The 13,509-nt window shown below is 36.1% G+C and overlaps 1 protein-coding gene across 1 annotated transcript in view; it reads left to right on the top strand.

Annotated features, from left to right (window-relative positions):
• Positions 1-13,509, top strand: part of CSTF3 (cleavage stimulation factor subunit 3) — a 46,101-nt gene that overhangs the window by 6,026 nt on the left and 26,566 nt on the right. Inside the window, exons 2-3 of the mRNA XM_021401676.1 lie at positions 3,041-3,142; positions 3,272-3,367. Of these exons, the coding sequence (XP_021257351.1) occupies positions 3,041-3,142; positions 3,272-3,367 (198 nt within the window). The remainder of the gene's footprint in view (positions 1-3,040; positions 3,143-3,271; positions 3,368-13,509) is intronic.

Raw genomic sequence — 13,509 nt, 5'->3', positions numbered from 1 at the left:
AACCAAAAATGCTTATGTAGGGACGGGATCATGGCAGTGAACAGCGCCCTGTGCTAGAAGTATTTATGTTGTTGGATGGTGGCTGTTGTGCAAGTACTGCAATTCCAAGTACATAATAAAAATCACATACTCCTAAACTCTAAGCAGCGTGTTAATGTTTAGGTTGAAGGTTTCAGCTCCCTTTGCTGCCTGCTTACAGGACATCTTAGTCCTCATAGATTTGATGTGTAACTGAACTTATACGTTTACTTGCATGCCTAGCTCTGGCAACGTGGTCCAGACTGGAACGTCTGAGCGTTGATTTCTGCTATGCGTTAGGAGTGATTATGTATGAAGATGAAATGTAATCTCGTCTTAATTGAAATATAACCAGAACACTGGTTTCACTGCACTGCAGTTTGCCCCTCTGAAACGCAGATGGCTCTTATATAGTTTCATTTTTTTAATTGACCTGCCCTTTCCGTGGTGGATGTTTTCTTATTTGTGATGTTAGATGTAAGCAATATTAAACAGTCCAGCTCAAAATCCCGATCATATCAAATCTATCAATTCTGCAGAGCTCCTATATTTCTTCTTCTGTTTGTTTTACGCAGCTGCCTGATAACTGTATCTGCTGATCTCAAGTGAATATTTACTGATGTAGGAAATCAGTCTTTTAGTTTTTTGACCAGAATTAGGAAGGTTTTCTTACACTTATCACATGGTTCATGTGCCCTGATCCAAACAGACAAAATTAATGTAGGATTACTTAGGATTATGCATTGTGTCTGTAGCTGTTATTGCACTGGTTTAATTTATTTTGGCCTTTTGAGATTATTGCCTTGAATCTGCAGAGGTTGGCTTGTCTTCCAGGAAGCCCCTAAGTGTTTCACTGTAGTGTCAGCTGAGTGTGTCACCTGGAAGCATTTGCCATATAGTGCAGCTGAGCTGCTACTATGAAACAGTTGAAGCCTGCTACAGTGCTCCTCTCTACTCTTCTTGGTTTAGAAGTGACTACAGAACAGGACCCTGTCTTTCAAAAAACACTTCAGTTGTTATTGCAGGGTATTTTTGTTTGTTTGCTTTATTGTAGCCAGCATTAGCAGCTGGAAACATGAAAACTAGGGGCTTCAATAAGAGCTGAATTGAAAATAGTAACTGTCTTCATACATAAACTCCTACAAAAGATGTTCTGATTTTTTTTTTACTTTTTACGCATGACAGTTCTGCAACATTTTCAATAATTTTTGTTTTATAATTAATAATACTAATTTAAGACAGTCTTTTAAGGGAGATACCTTGATTTATATTCCGCTGGCAGGACTGACAGAGTGATTGGTCATGCTGACAAGTATTCCTAAATACTGTAACTCTTTGAAATGGTGAAGTTGAATTATAATGTAGAACATAAGCAACTTCTGCCTAATAATATATCTGTAATGGTTAACAAAACCAAATTGGGACAGGGGAAGAAGAGGACCCACTTCCAAAAATGAAGTTCATCTTTGTAGGTAACTTGGGCTCACAGCATTTGCTATCCCCGACTTATTCTTGTTTTAAAATCACTTAGTGATAAGTGAGCTGTAATGACACTGAGCTGGCAGCTTAGCTTCCTGCAGTGTCACTGCAATACTTCTGTTTATTATTTCACTGAGGAATTAATGGTCTTCCAGTAAAAGTCATTAATACCTTGGATTTTTACTCTTGGAATGTCTGCTCAACAGAAGTGGGATTTGCAATAGCGAGGCTTGTTGATTTTACAAGAAGTTGCTGTAGTGTTATATGTGCCTAGTTGTCCTTTCCTTTTTGAAGTGTACAAGGAAGCCTTTGGCAGGGAAGAGTATTAGCTCTCTCTGTCCTGTATACTGCCTTTTTAATTATCACAGCTATATATTGATCTAGTTCCAGTATTTCAATATTAACAAATACAATGATTTCTTTACTCTTAAAACTGGCAATTTTTTTAGAATAGTGTGTACAGTAGCCAATCACTATGTCACATACAATTCAAAATGGCGTATTGCAACTGTAAATACGTAGTCAACATGTTACATTTCTAAAGAAGGGTCTTACAGTAATACAATAAATGCTTCATATTAGTACTTCTTCAGACAAATTACTATGTGATTTGGGACTGCTGACATCCACCTGAAAATGAGTCAGGTTCAGAAAGTAAACTTTTTTGGAGTACAGATCAGAACATTATTCCCCATTTTATGCAACATGTATGCATCTTGTGTTTGTAACAAGCATGCATTTAAAGCTTACGTGAATGTGAATATCATAGATAATGTATTTTTATTTAACTACTAAATCTAGAATCTTTTTCTGAAGATTGTAAGAGATCCACCAGTGTTTGGGGGAGAGGGAGAGGGAAACATCTTCAACCTATAGTGCAAGAGTAGCTATGATGACAAGTTAGCATTCAAGTTAGTAAAGCTTTCAGTATCAAAAAAAAGCTTTTAAAATAAATTCTGAATGTCTGAGTGTAAGGAAAGCATTTTTTGGTGGATAGTGCCACAGCTACTGGAGGGCAACTGTAAGAATTTACTGATTGGAAGACCAGAAGGTTAACAATGAAGTTTTTTGGACAATGGACATGTGTTGCTGCTATCTCCCTTGTTTTATTGTTAAATCTGTAACTTGTGATACGAAATATTTACTGTCTTGCACGTGCAGAACGGCTCAAGCAATAAACTGGATTTGTTTGGCTGAGGGACTAATACAAAGATCGTTCTGAATTTACTTTTTGCGTCTTAACAGTTTCAGGTCAGTAAAACTGTTTGAAATTCATAGTTCAATTAAGTTTTCTGGCAAAGTTGAGTTCGTTCTAGTGTTTTAAAAACACTCTGTCTAGTCCTGCGTTTCGCTGGCTCACCAAATATGTAGAACTTTTGGTAAAAGTATGTAATATTACTGAAACAACCGCTTTTACAGCACAAATCCTGACGTCTGGAACGTTACGTTGCCTGAATGTTGTCATTAGCTTCATCTTGTAGCTGGGATTGAATTTGAGAAACTCTACCTGTGATCTCTTATGTCTTGTCTTTAATTTTTCTAGGCTGCCGAATATGTCCCAGAAAAAGTGAAGAAAGCTGAAAAGAAACTAGAAGAGAATCCATATGACCTTGACGCTTGGAGCATTCTCATTCGAGAGGCACAGGTTTAGTGACATAGGATTACATTTCCTTATCTATGGTCCACTCACACTATTTGGTTCTGGAGTAAAATCAGCATATTCATTTACATAAATCATAATATTGTAAATGCTGTTTTGATTTTCAATTTTTAGAATCAACCTATAGACAAAGCACGGAAGACCTATGAACGCCTTGTTGCCCAGTTCCCCAGTTCTGGCAGATTCTGGAAACTGTACATTGAAGCAGAGGTTAATATTTTAACATTCTTTCTTATATAATATTTGATAGAAATTTAAGTTTACACTCATATACATAAGTAAGATAGGCACATAAAATCTAGGGGAAGGTGGGATTTTAAGTATACCTTGCATTTATTTTGTAAAATAGGTACAAAGGAGTAATTAAAATGAATTCCAAAGTATTTGGGTCTTTTATGAGTTGATGATTGTTGCATTATGGAATTGCAACAACATTAAAACAGTTTCAATGGTATTGGAGTGCTTTAGCCTTTTCTTTACTTGTCGTGTCAATTTATTGCCTCCTGTGTCATTTATTTAGAGGACATTTTTTTTATTCATACGTGCAAACTTATTTGAATGACTTTCTGTGGATGCTTGGATCTTTTTAATATCTTTTCTTCCCCAGAGAATTGAATATTTCTGTCAGTAATGTTTTCAGGGAGGGTGTGGGATGGATGCTGAGTTCTGGAATGGACGAGAAAATGCATTACTACAACTCATTAGCTTCTAGAGATCCTAACAAAATTGGGGTTATTTACTTAATTATGTAAAACAGCAGCATTTTTGTTCCCACTAAGTGCATTGAGCATGTAAACAGGGTGATGGGCTGCAAAATCCACTCTAAAGTGGCTATTTTTTTAGTTTCCTGTAACTGATATGTATATATATTTATATTTTTACCAATACACATACTTCTCATGGGCATCTTTTAGCTCCACGTTTCTCTTCAGCCAAATCTTCTACCTGCTAAGCTACAGTGGTGGGGTCCTGTGTTTAATAGGTTAAAAACTGAGGTAGTTACTTTTTTCATTCTATTTCATGTGAAAAATAGTAATCAGCAATGAGTGGCAAAACTGCATCATATAGGTGTCCTGTCTTATTTTACATGGAACTACATATCCAAGTGTGTTCTGGCAGTAAATTTTTGAAGCTTCTGAAATAAAATTGGGATCATGGGAATGTAACAGAAAATTGTATGTTGCAGTTTTTAGCAAGATGTAGTAGTGCAACCTAAAATGATTAATATACCTAATGAAATACCCTTGAGCTTTCACTATTTTGTTTCTGATCGTTTGTGGTTAGTGGATTGTCTGTGACTGGACATATCTGGGAGATTGTGAATGCACTAACACATCCAGATGTGAATTTTTCCTTTTGGGACCCTACATCCAAATCTGTTAGCCTCTCGTACCCTGCATAATTTGCTACGGAGTCTAGTCTTTTCTTAACTTAGATTGAGGATTACATGAAACTCTGATTTCTGTGGGATTTAGAACTTATTTGAAACTAGTATCTTTCCTGCAACTCAAATTTGAGAGGTGAATAAGACCACCTCAGAAAGTCTGTGCTACATTATAAATCTTTCATCAGAAAGTACTGTCATGGGTGTAAGGTTTCTTGTCTGAGGCTTCTTGTCTTGAACCACGATCAGAGATGAAATGGCAGACATTACCTTCCTTAATTACTCGAACTAATTTATAATCCAGTACTGTATACAGATACAAACAGTGACAAAGCGTAATCAGTCCAAGATATAATTCTTAAGTTCTTCTTCAAGGAAAGAAGGTAAGCTTCTATCCAGGTTGTATATTAACCACGTAGAACAAGGTAAACTTGAGGAAGAGCTAGTTGGCATTAAGATCACTGTCTAATGCTTGCGTGCTTGTGTATCTGTCTAGAACTACACTCAAAATATAAGTAAAATAGAATATATTATTCTGTTACAAAAAAAGCCTAAATGTGACCTGTGGAGTTGTGGTAAAGATTACACTTGGAAAGTGAAAATGAAAGAAATGGAAGAGGTTACTTTTTAGAAACTTAACTGAGGAGATGTTTTAAACTCCAGTTAGACTTAAATTTTCAACTTCAGTGGTTCCAGTAACTTCTCTGAGAACTCACAAAGTTACTGATATAACTGATAAGCAACATGCTTATAGCTACATTCTTCAGTATATCTAACCATTATAGCTTTAAGATGAAATAACTTCCTGTTTCCAAATTCTTATTTGACAAGAAAAATCACAGTTGTGCACCCTTTTCAGAGTTCAAGTTGCATATATCCAGTGCTGTCAAAATAAATACAAAACAAAATATTTTCTCGAATGTTCTTTTAACAGTGTGAATACAAATGAAATTGTGTAAGTTAGCCTGAGATAGCTAGAGGAGTGATTTGGATGCTTCTGCAATTGCAGCTTTAAAATGTACAGGGAGTGTATTTCCCCAAAGCTGTTTTTCCTTGGAAATCTTAGTGTTCTCCTGCTTTCAAGTTTCTTTTGGATACTTCTCTCCCCAGCTTTGAGTTGGGAAAGTAAACTTGTAGCAAATGTTTGTTTAGCATTGCTTTTGATTCGGTTTTACTGCCTCTAGGGTATTTAAATCTGGAAATTGCTCAATCTTCAGTTATCTGTGAGCTACATCTTTCCTGATGTCAAAACAAGTGTGTCGCCTTCCTCTTTAACATGATAACTTATTTCCTCTTTGCGTCACAGAGAAAAGGAGAGAGGAAGGTGGGACCTGTTTCCTGGCATGTTGACTTTAACTGGAGAGTTTTGTCCACTGAACTACCTAAGTCTGAGATAAATATCATTACATAGTGATGTTCTATTATTGGAAGATGAGCTAGGGTGAAGGTTATGATTGTGGCCTTGTGAGAAATGATTTAGCCCTATAGCAGACGTTCTTTATAAAATTTTTAGAAATCTCCAAATTTCCCTTTGCTTAATTTGAGGAATGTGATCTTTTAAGTTGCTTCCAGTCTTTGGGTAGAAATCATTGTCTATAAGCTACGTGAACAAAAACCTGTCTTACATATGCTAGCTTATTATGTAAAACAAAGCTTTTAAGTGCAGAGCTTACTGCTGTGGTTACTTTTTATGACAGTGTTTGTTACTCACTGTCTGTTCCCTTTTTCCATATGGCTTGGTTTCCTAGAGGAATACGTTGTAAAGCAGAACTCAGCACTTAGTATGTCAGCTGACTTACTGCCATTGATGTACAGACCTTGCTGAAGTAACTGAATACTTTGTGTTTCCATTTTATATGCCAAGCACTGACTTAAATACTCTGTTCTCTCTTATGACTGTTTTGGCAGTCAGTCAAACTTGGAGATAAACTGGGGAGAGCGTGCTTCGACAGTTCACTAATAGGAACTATAACATTAAAGTTTGAATTGGTCAAAAGAAATTTTGATTCTGAGACTGGTTCTTATCACTTATGTATCCTGCATCTGCTTATTTAAATATCAGAACTAGTGTAATTGGATAAAGTCTGGCAGCTCACAGTGTTTTGGGGTCATACCATTTAATACTTAAGATTTGAGAGAATAGTTTGTTTTAGTGGATTAAACCAAGTAGTTTATTTAGTATTTTTATACACTTTGGCAAGTAAAAATAGTTAGCTTGCTACTATATTTAGCATCTCCTAAAATGGAGAAATTAGAGCAGTAATGTTACTCTCGATATTCAGGCTGTTTTCTCTAGTTGTTTAAAGCACGTTTTTCTCTTGATACCTTTTCTGTAAAAACCTACTTACAGAAAATTTGAATCAATTCACGTATCAGTGCCTCTTTCACAATTTTAAGAAGGATCATGTAAGTCTCCCGTATGTGCCGTAATGTTAAATTCATAGATCCCATGATCTGGATGCTAGCCTGCTCTGCTGATTTGCTCTGACTTCCTGGGTAAGTTATTGAACTGGTTTTACCATGATTAAAACACTGATACCAACCTACCTCACAGGGTTGTTGTGAGGCTTATTTTAAATGATTAAAGTGCTTTTGGCATCTGGCTAAAAGGTGCTGCACAAATGTAAAAATAATACTCATAATAAATTCTGTTGTAATACACCCGATGATTCTGTAGGCCCAACTGTCTATTACTGTTTCTTCTGTCTCTTCGACTGTTTGACCCATCTTTTAGATGCAGAATGATCTGATCATGGCTTTCATATGCTTGAAAGAACTTTCACGTCACTGGCGGTATAGGTATTTCAGTAGTTCCACAACAAGCATTTCACACTGTCACCTTTTTTATGTCTAGTTTTCCTTGTGGAATCACCAGGTTAACAATCTTTTCAAAGCACACTTATTAAACCATGTTCATATATCTGCAATGCTTTCTGTGAGTTTTTAGTTCCTGTCAGGTTACATGGAAACTTTAATCTGTAATTATCTTGAACGTTTCAGGCCAGTTCACACCACACCTTACCTTTTCTGCTGTTGGACACACTTTATTATATCCTGCTCGCTTTGAACTGTTGTTAGTAGATATTGAAAGGTTGCTACAATTAAAGATTAAAAAAAAAAAAAATCAGAAGCACAAGACAGTTGTGACAAATACCTGCCAAATCTAGAAACAATAAATACAACACTAGTAGCATGCATGTCAGGTGTTGGGCTGTTGATACGTATTTTTTGTTTTGCAGTTTTTTTCAAATAAGACTCCTGTGTTACTGCTTGTTCTAAAGAAATGAAACTAGCTGCATTTGTTCAGATAACTTCTATCTGATATGAACATCTTGAATTTTAGATGTCTCAGTAAGAAAACAGATGCTGTATAAAGTTCAGATGGTGGGACTAAGGCTTAGGGTTGATTGTTTTGCATTTCATCATAAGCAATACATCAGTATCTTTAATTCGTGTAATTCACGCTGGTGTGGATACTAGTCAGAATGTATCACTTAATATATTTGTATATGAAAATGTAAATAAAACCATTTAGAAAAATGATTGTTTTTGTTTAAAATGTTTGTGTTTCTTCAAAGCATTTTCTTCCCCCGTTTTGCTTTAATTTGTTTCTGAGTTCAGAAAAAACTGTTGTTACTTATTCATACCAATATACTTCTCCTTGGGGAAAAATGGGAACTGACGTCTGTCAGGATGAAGTTGGAGTGATCAGAAGTCAAAGTAAAATAGACTTCTTGGCTGAGGTTGTTTAGTGGTACTTCAAATTGAAAATATTGCATATATCCCCAGCCAATCTTGGTAAATTTTTTAATGGATAATATACGCGTTATAAACCACGCCACTCCCCTCCAGCCCCCCACCTCCAGTATTTTACTATGCTTCTTATAGTAAACTTCCAGTTTTGAGGAACTGTTGTACAGGTGCCCTGTACGAGCATCCATATTGCACGTTCTTGACTACTTCAGTCTGAGACTTTGAATCTTTTTTACAACTGTATTTATGATCTTTCCTTATCCATGTGTGGACTTGTTCCATTCCTGTTAATAAATGTTGTTCTGTCTGTGTGATTATTGTAGACTTGCACTAGAAATTACATGCAGCTTCTTTTCTGTCTTTTCTATTCAATATGTAAATACAGAGTTGTATACCTTGCATAGTTGCTGTGGTCCTATAAGTTATGTAAATATCCAAGTTACACACATAATAGATACTGGTAGTTTCAGATTATGTGTGGTACAATAGTTGTGGACTTTGATTTAAAATATTTCTGTATTTGATCTTAAAAATAACATCATGAGGGAAGTGTTAGGAGCTTTAATGTCTGACGTGGGAGTAATACCTGATGATGAGATTACTATGAACCCTCTTGTATATATAGTGTGTTGCTGTTCTCACATGAATAAACATGGACTGCTTCCTGTTCTGTCGTATTCTTTCAAGGTGGGGTGACAGAAACATATCAGAAATGTTAGTTATAGAAAACACTTTTTCACAACACTTTTGAAGTCTCACTTTCAAATATAATGAAGACAGTAGAAACTTCATTGTGTGCTTTCTTTTTTTTGAGGTCATGTGCTTATCCTTCTATTCATGTTTTTTTTTGGGGGGGGGGGAAGTATGCGTGTCAGCTCAGGCACAAACTTCAACTGCTTTCTCATGTCAACTTCAAAGAACCTACAGTAAATACAGAGCTTTCTGATGGATCCTGTGTTAGCTACAGCTTGGTTATCTTCATCTTAATTGATGAAGGAGCTATAATTTGAAGTAGTCTATCATAATTTTGCTTTCCTTCCTACATCTCTTCCAGCGGTCAGCTGGTTGAGTTGCCTGTTGGTCTTTCTTTGGATTTTGAGAAGGCCAGTGCCTGTGAGAACACTTTCTTAAACCTTATTTTAAAATGCTATGGCGTGAAATAGTGCTTGACTTTTATTTGTTCCAGAATATCTTTGCAGACTGTGAAAAGACTTTGAGTTGCTGCTGCAGTGAAATGCAGTGGCTTCTCTTAACTGTCAACTTCTGTGAAGGCAAGTCATTGATTCTGACATTCCTGTGTGCTGTTAGTACATGTTCTTGGAGCGTGCATTGTTTTTTCTCCTTCTCATGGTATGCTTTTTCTCCCTGATAGTTTCAATGTTCTATGTCCGGTAATGATTTTGGAATTTGCAATTAAATGTTGTGCAGCCAGTACTGTGAGCTTTGACATTTGCCCTTCCTTACACTAAAGAACTCGAAAGTGAGAAGAAAGACGCACAGCATGCATTGGTACATGACTGTGCCGTTGCACAGAAGGTGTTCAAGTTGGGTTTTTTTGGTACATCGTATACGTGCAAATTACCTACACATAATGGAAACTCTTACAGTGATTAGAATCTGATTTATATGGCGGCTTAAGTGTAATTTTAGAATAACACATGTTCATGAAAAGCATGGGAACATTTGCAGAGATCGTTGGAGTGGTGGTGTCAGAAACGTTTCAGTTTGGCATTTTGAGTAGAAAGATGCTCTTCTTTGTGGACTGTTTTCAGTACTACTATTATAGAAGTCTTACTGCATCTAGGCATGAGACTACAATAGGGCCCACTTCTAACCTGAAGTGTGGGTGCTGTATTGGGCTTTAGGTCTTTTCTCTTGGAAGTACATTGTACTGAGCCTTCTGACCCACGTGCTAATATTAGTTGCTACTAGTTCTAGTGAGCACGTTACTGCTCACAAATTAAATGTTTGTAGTAGATCCTGTAACTAAAGGCTTTGCAGACAGACAGCTAGGCTGAATACCTTCACAGCTGAAACATGCTCAACTTTCTCCAAAGGGAGGAAAGCTAGAGTTGCTGGGGGGATTGTGGTGATTTGATTTATCCTGTCACCCTGACTTGTGTTTCAGCGAGGCAGATACAAAGTTTATGGGTGTATCTAATTTGTCTAGGCTTTATCATCATGGATTAATTCAAACTTTTCTCTAAATCAGCTGATTTTAGAAGTTCAGTAGTGCGATGATGGGTCAACCTTCTTACCTTGTTTGGTTCCTGTTATATGACTACATAAATCTTTTTAATAGGGACGATTTGCTCTCTTCATATCCCCTATGGTTTTCATTAGCTTGTGAAATAGAAAACAAGAAACAACCAGTGTGAAACCAGAAAGAACCAGTACATGCTTTGAAATGTTAATCTGTGAACACAGCAGAACAAACTTACTGAAAACATACTGGCTGATGGTTTCTTGTCTCCTATACGTTTGAAGTCATGCATTTGAACTAGAAAGGTGACTTCCCTCATTATGTGATTTAGTACTTTCTGGGTCCAGGCTGCAACAAACGTGGTGAAGTTAGCAGGCCAACTAATTTCACTGTGCTCAACAGAGCTACATTTTATATGTAAAGCTAAATACGTTTTGTATTTTTGTAGCATGACCTAACAGGAAGGACAACTTAGCTGCAGCTTTATTTACTAAGCCTGAGTCTTTATTCCCATTTCCTGAAGAAAAAGGGAGATGCTTTGTCAAAGAACATTGATAAATCTTTTCCCCCTGTTCTACATCTTCTCTTTGTTTTTCTTACTTGGAGGAAATAAAACGCATAACAGTTACATTGTTGGTGGCATTTTACAGTGTATATAAGGCTGCTGATACAGCTTCCTATTAAGTTCTTGCTTAATTTAGGAGCTTAATTAAGCATAGAAAGAAAACTACAGTAGTGTCCTGTTTCTCCTTCATCCTTCCCCCACCACTGAGAAACTAAGATTATGCTTACTTAAATTTATTTTTCAAAATGATTTTGAATTGGATTTGAACTAGTAATTGACTTGTCCTAGTTTAACGCTGTTACCATTCATCTCAGATTGGCTTTCAGACTACATGAAAGGGAGGAAACAAACGTATTTGGCTTCTCTTAGTTTCGGCATCCCTACAGTTTCTGTTGAGAGTTTGATCCCCAATGTATACATACATTTATTTGTAAACTAAGTAATGGGTCATCAAAAAAGTCAATATTTAAAAGTCATTTTCAAAAGTTGGGTTATTTTAGTTGTTATGGCTAAATTAAAACATAGTATAGGTTCTGGTGGATTCAGGGTTGTGTGTTTGGAGGCTGGAACAGGCGACTTCCAGAGGACGATTCCAACCGAAACTGTTGTGTGTTTTTGTAAGGCATATTTCTGTAAGGAGGTTGCACAGCATGACTCATGTTCTTTCAAAATCATACTAACCAGAAATTTGAGTGAACAAGTAGATCGGCACAAATTGGCTACAGATAATGTACTTAGGTTATTTAAAAACTTATGGCTACACATTTAACTTAAAAAAAAAAAAAACTGTATAATCTAAAAGTTGAATATTTTTAGAATTCCAGAAGTCAATTTATTTGTATTATATACGACATCAGACATTGAGTGCAACACCATGACTTGGTGCACTATGTAAATGAGTGGAAAAAATGGAGCTAGCTTTCCTGTTTTACATTTTTGGTCTAAAAATTTTGGCTGAGCTTCAGGTGACAAGGAAGTCCCAAGAATCCTTATGAAGAAGCAGTCCTTGGACAATTTTGAATTTAAGAAGCATGCTTCAACTTATTGTTTGTGATGGGTCAGAAAGGGAGGAAGACTCCCTAGAGACTGAATAATATATTTGTAATATTTTGATTTTTTCTGTAATTTTCCTGATTTTATCATTTATTTTTAATTCCACAACTGATCTATGACAAATCTTGTTACATCTTAGATATTGCAGAAGCAATGTAGTGCTCTTAACATCATTTAATTATGCTAGTGCATCTGCGTGGCTGCTGGTGAGATTGTAATGATATTGTATTTGTAATAGGTTCACAGTTAGCAGCCTGTGCTATGCAATATGTTGCACAAACAATTCTGGATTCGGTTTAAACTTTCCTTGAAATTTGAAATTACCCTGAGATCCCTGAAGTTTAGTTACTCTGCAAATTGTATAAAAAATGATGGAAAGAAAGTGCGATTTATGTAAGAGAATGTAAAGTTTCAAGTAAACAGGTCTTACATTGGGATAAATCTTCAAAAGTACAAATACGTGCCCCTGACAACCTTAGTAGCTACTTTTTTTCATACATAGTTCCCAACACGTGACTTTTTGGTCTCTAGTTAACTGAAAGAATGTGTGGATGCAAACCAAAATATGTTAAACAAAGGAGTGTCCCTCATCCCTTCCAAAAAAAAAGGTGTTGCAGCCCTGGTAAGTGCTCATTATTGCTGCCCACTGGCCGGTGTTCCTCAAGGAAATATTATGAAATGCTATCAATACGTTTATCCACTGAAATGCAGCACAACAGTACATGAGATGGGCAGTATAAGTAGTTGTTCAAAATCTTACAGTATTCCACTGTGTTTGCCCTTGATAAAAATTCAGTGATGGTAAACACAGACGGGAAACTGATTGTAGCATTTGCTGTTAAAGGTTAAAATTTCATTTCTTCAACATTTAGCTTTAACTAAATGCAATTTTAAGCTTTGCATTTCTTGTAAATCTGACTTAATGTTAGCATTTTAAAATGATATTGCATGCTTTTTTGTGTGTTAGAAATGGTTATTAAAAGGGAAGTGGTATGCAACATTAAAGTTGATTTGCAGTTTAATTGAGCAGAAGTATTTTTCTTGCACTGAGAGCAGAGGTAAGTTTCTCTTTTCACAGTTTTTTGATGTTGTTTAAATTCAGTTTTCCCACCAGGAAGGTGTTTTCTGATATTATTTCTCATCTGCAGGAATTCTAGAAATAGAATCAGTCTGCAGTTTTTTTTAATTTACAGATGAGAAAAATACAAGTATTTCTAAATCAGCCTAGCTTGGTTCTTCTTATTGATCTGAAGGAAATGAAGACTGCACTGCTGCATTGTTAATCATAAATCTGCTTGATGGACTGTTGTCACTCTGTCATTTCTGCAAAAGCTTCACAGTTAAAACACAAGTTATATGAGGAGCAGCTGAGGGAGCTGGGATTGTTCAGTCTG

Source organism: Numida meleagris, chromosome 6 (assembly GCF_002078875.1).
Source record: "Numida meleagris isolate 19003 breed g44 Domestic line chromosome 6, NumMel1.0, whole genome shotgun sequence".
Classification (NCBI taxonomy): domain Eukaryota; kingdom Metazoa; phylum Chordata; class Aves; order Galliformes; family Numididae; genus Numida; species Numida meleagris.
This window is presented reverse-complemented; position numbering and strand designations above follow the sequence as displayed.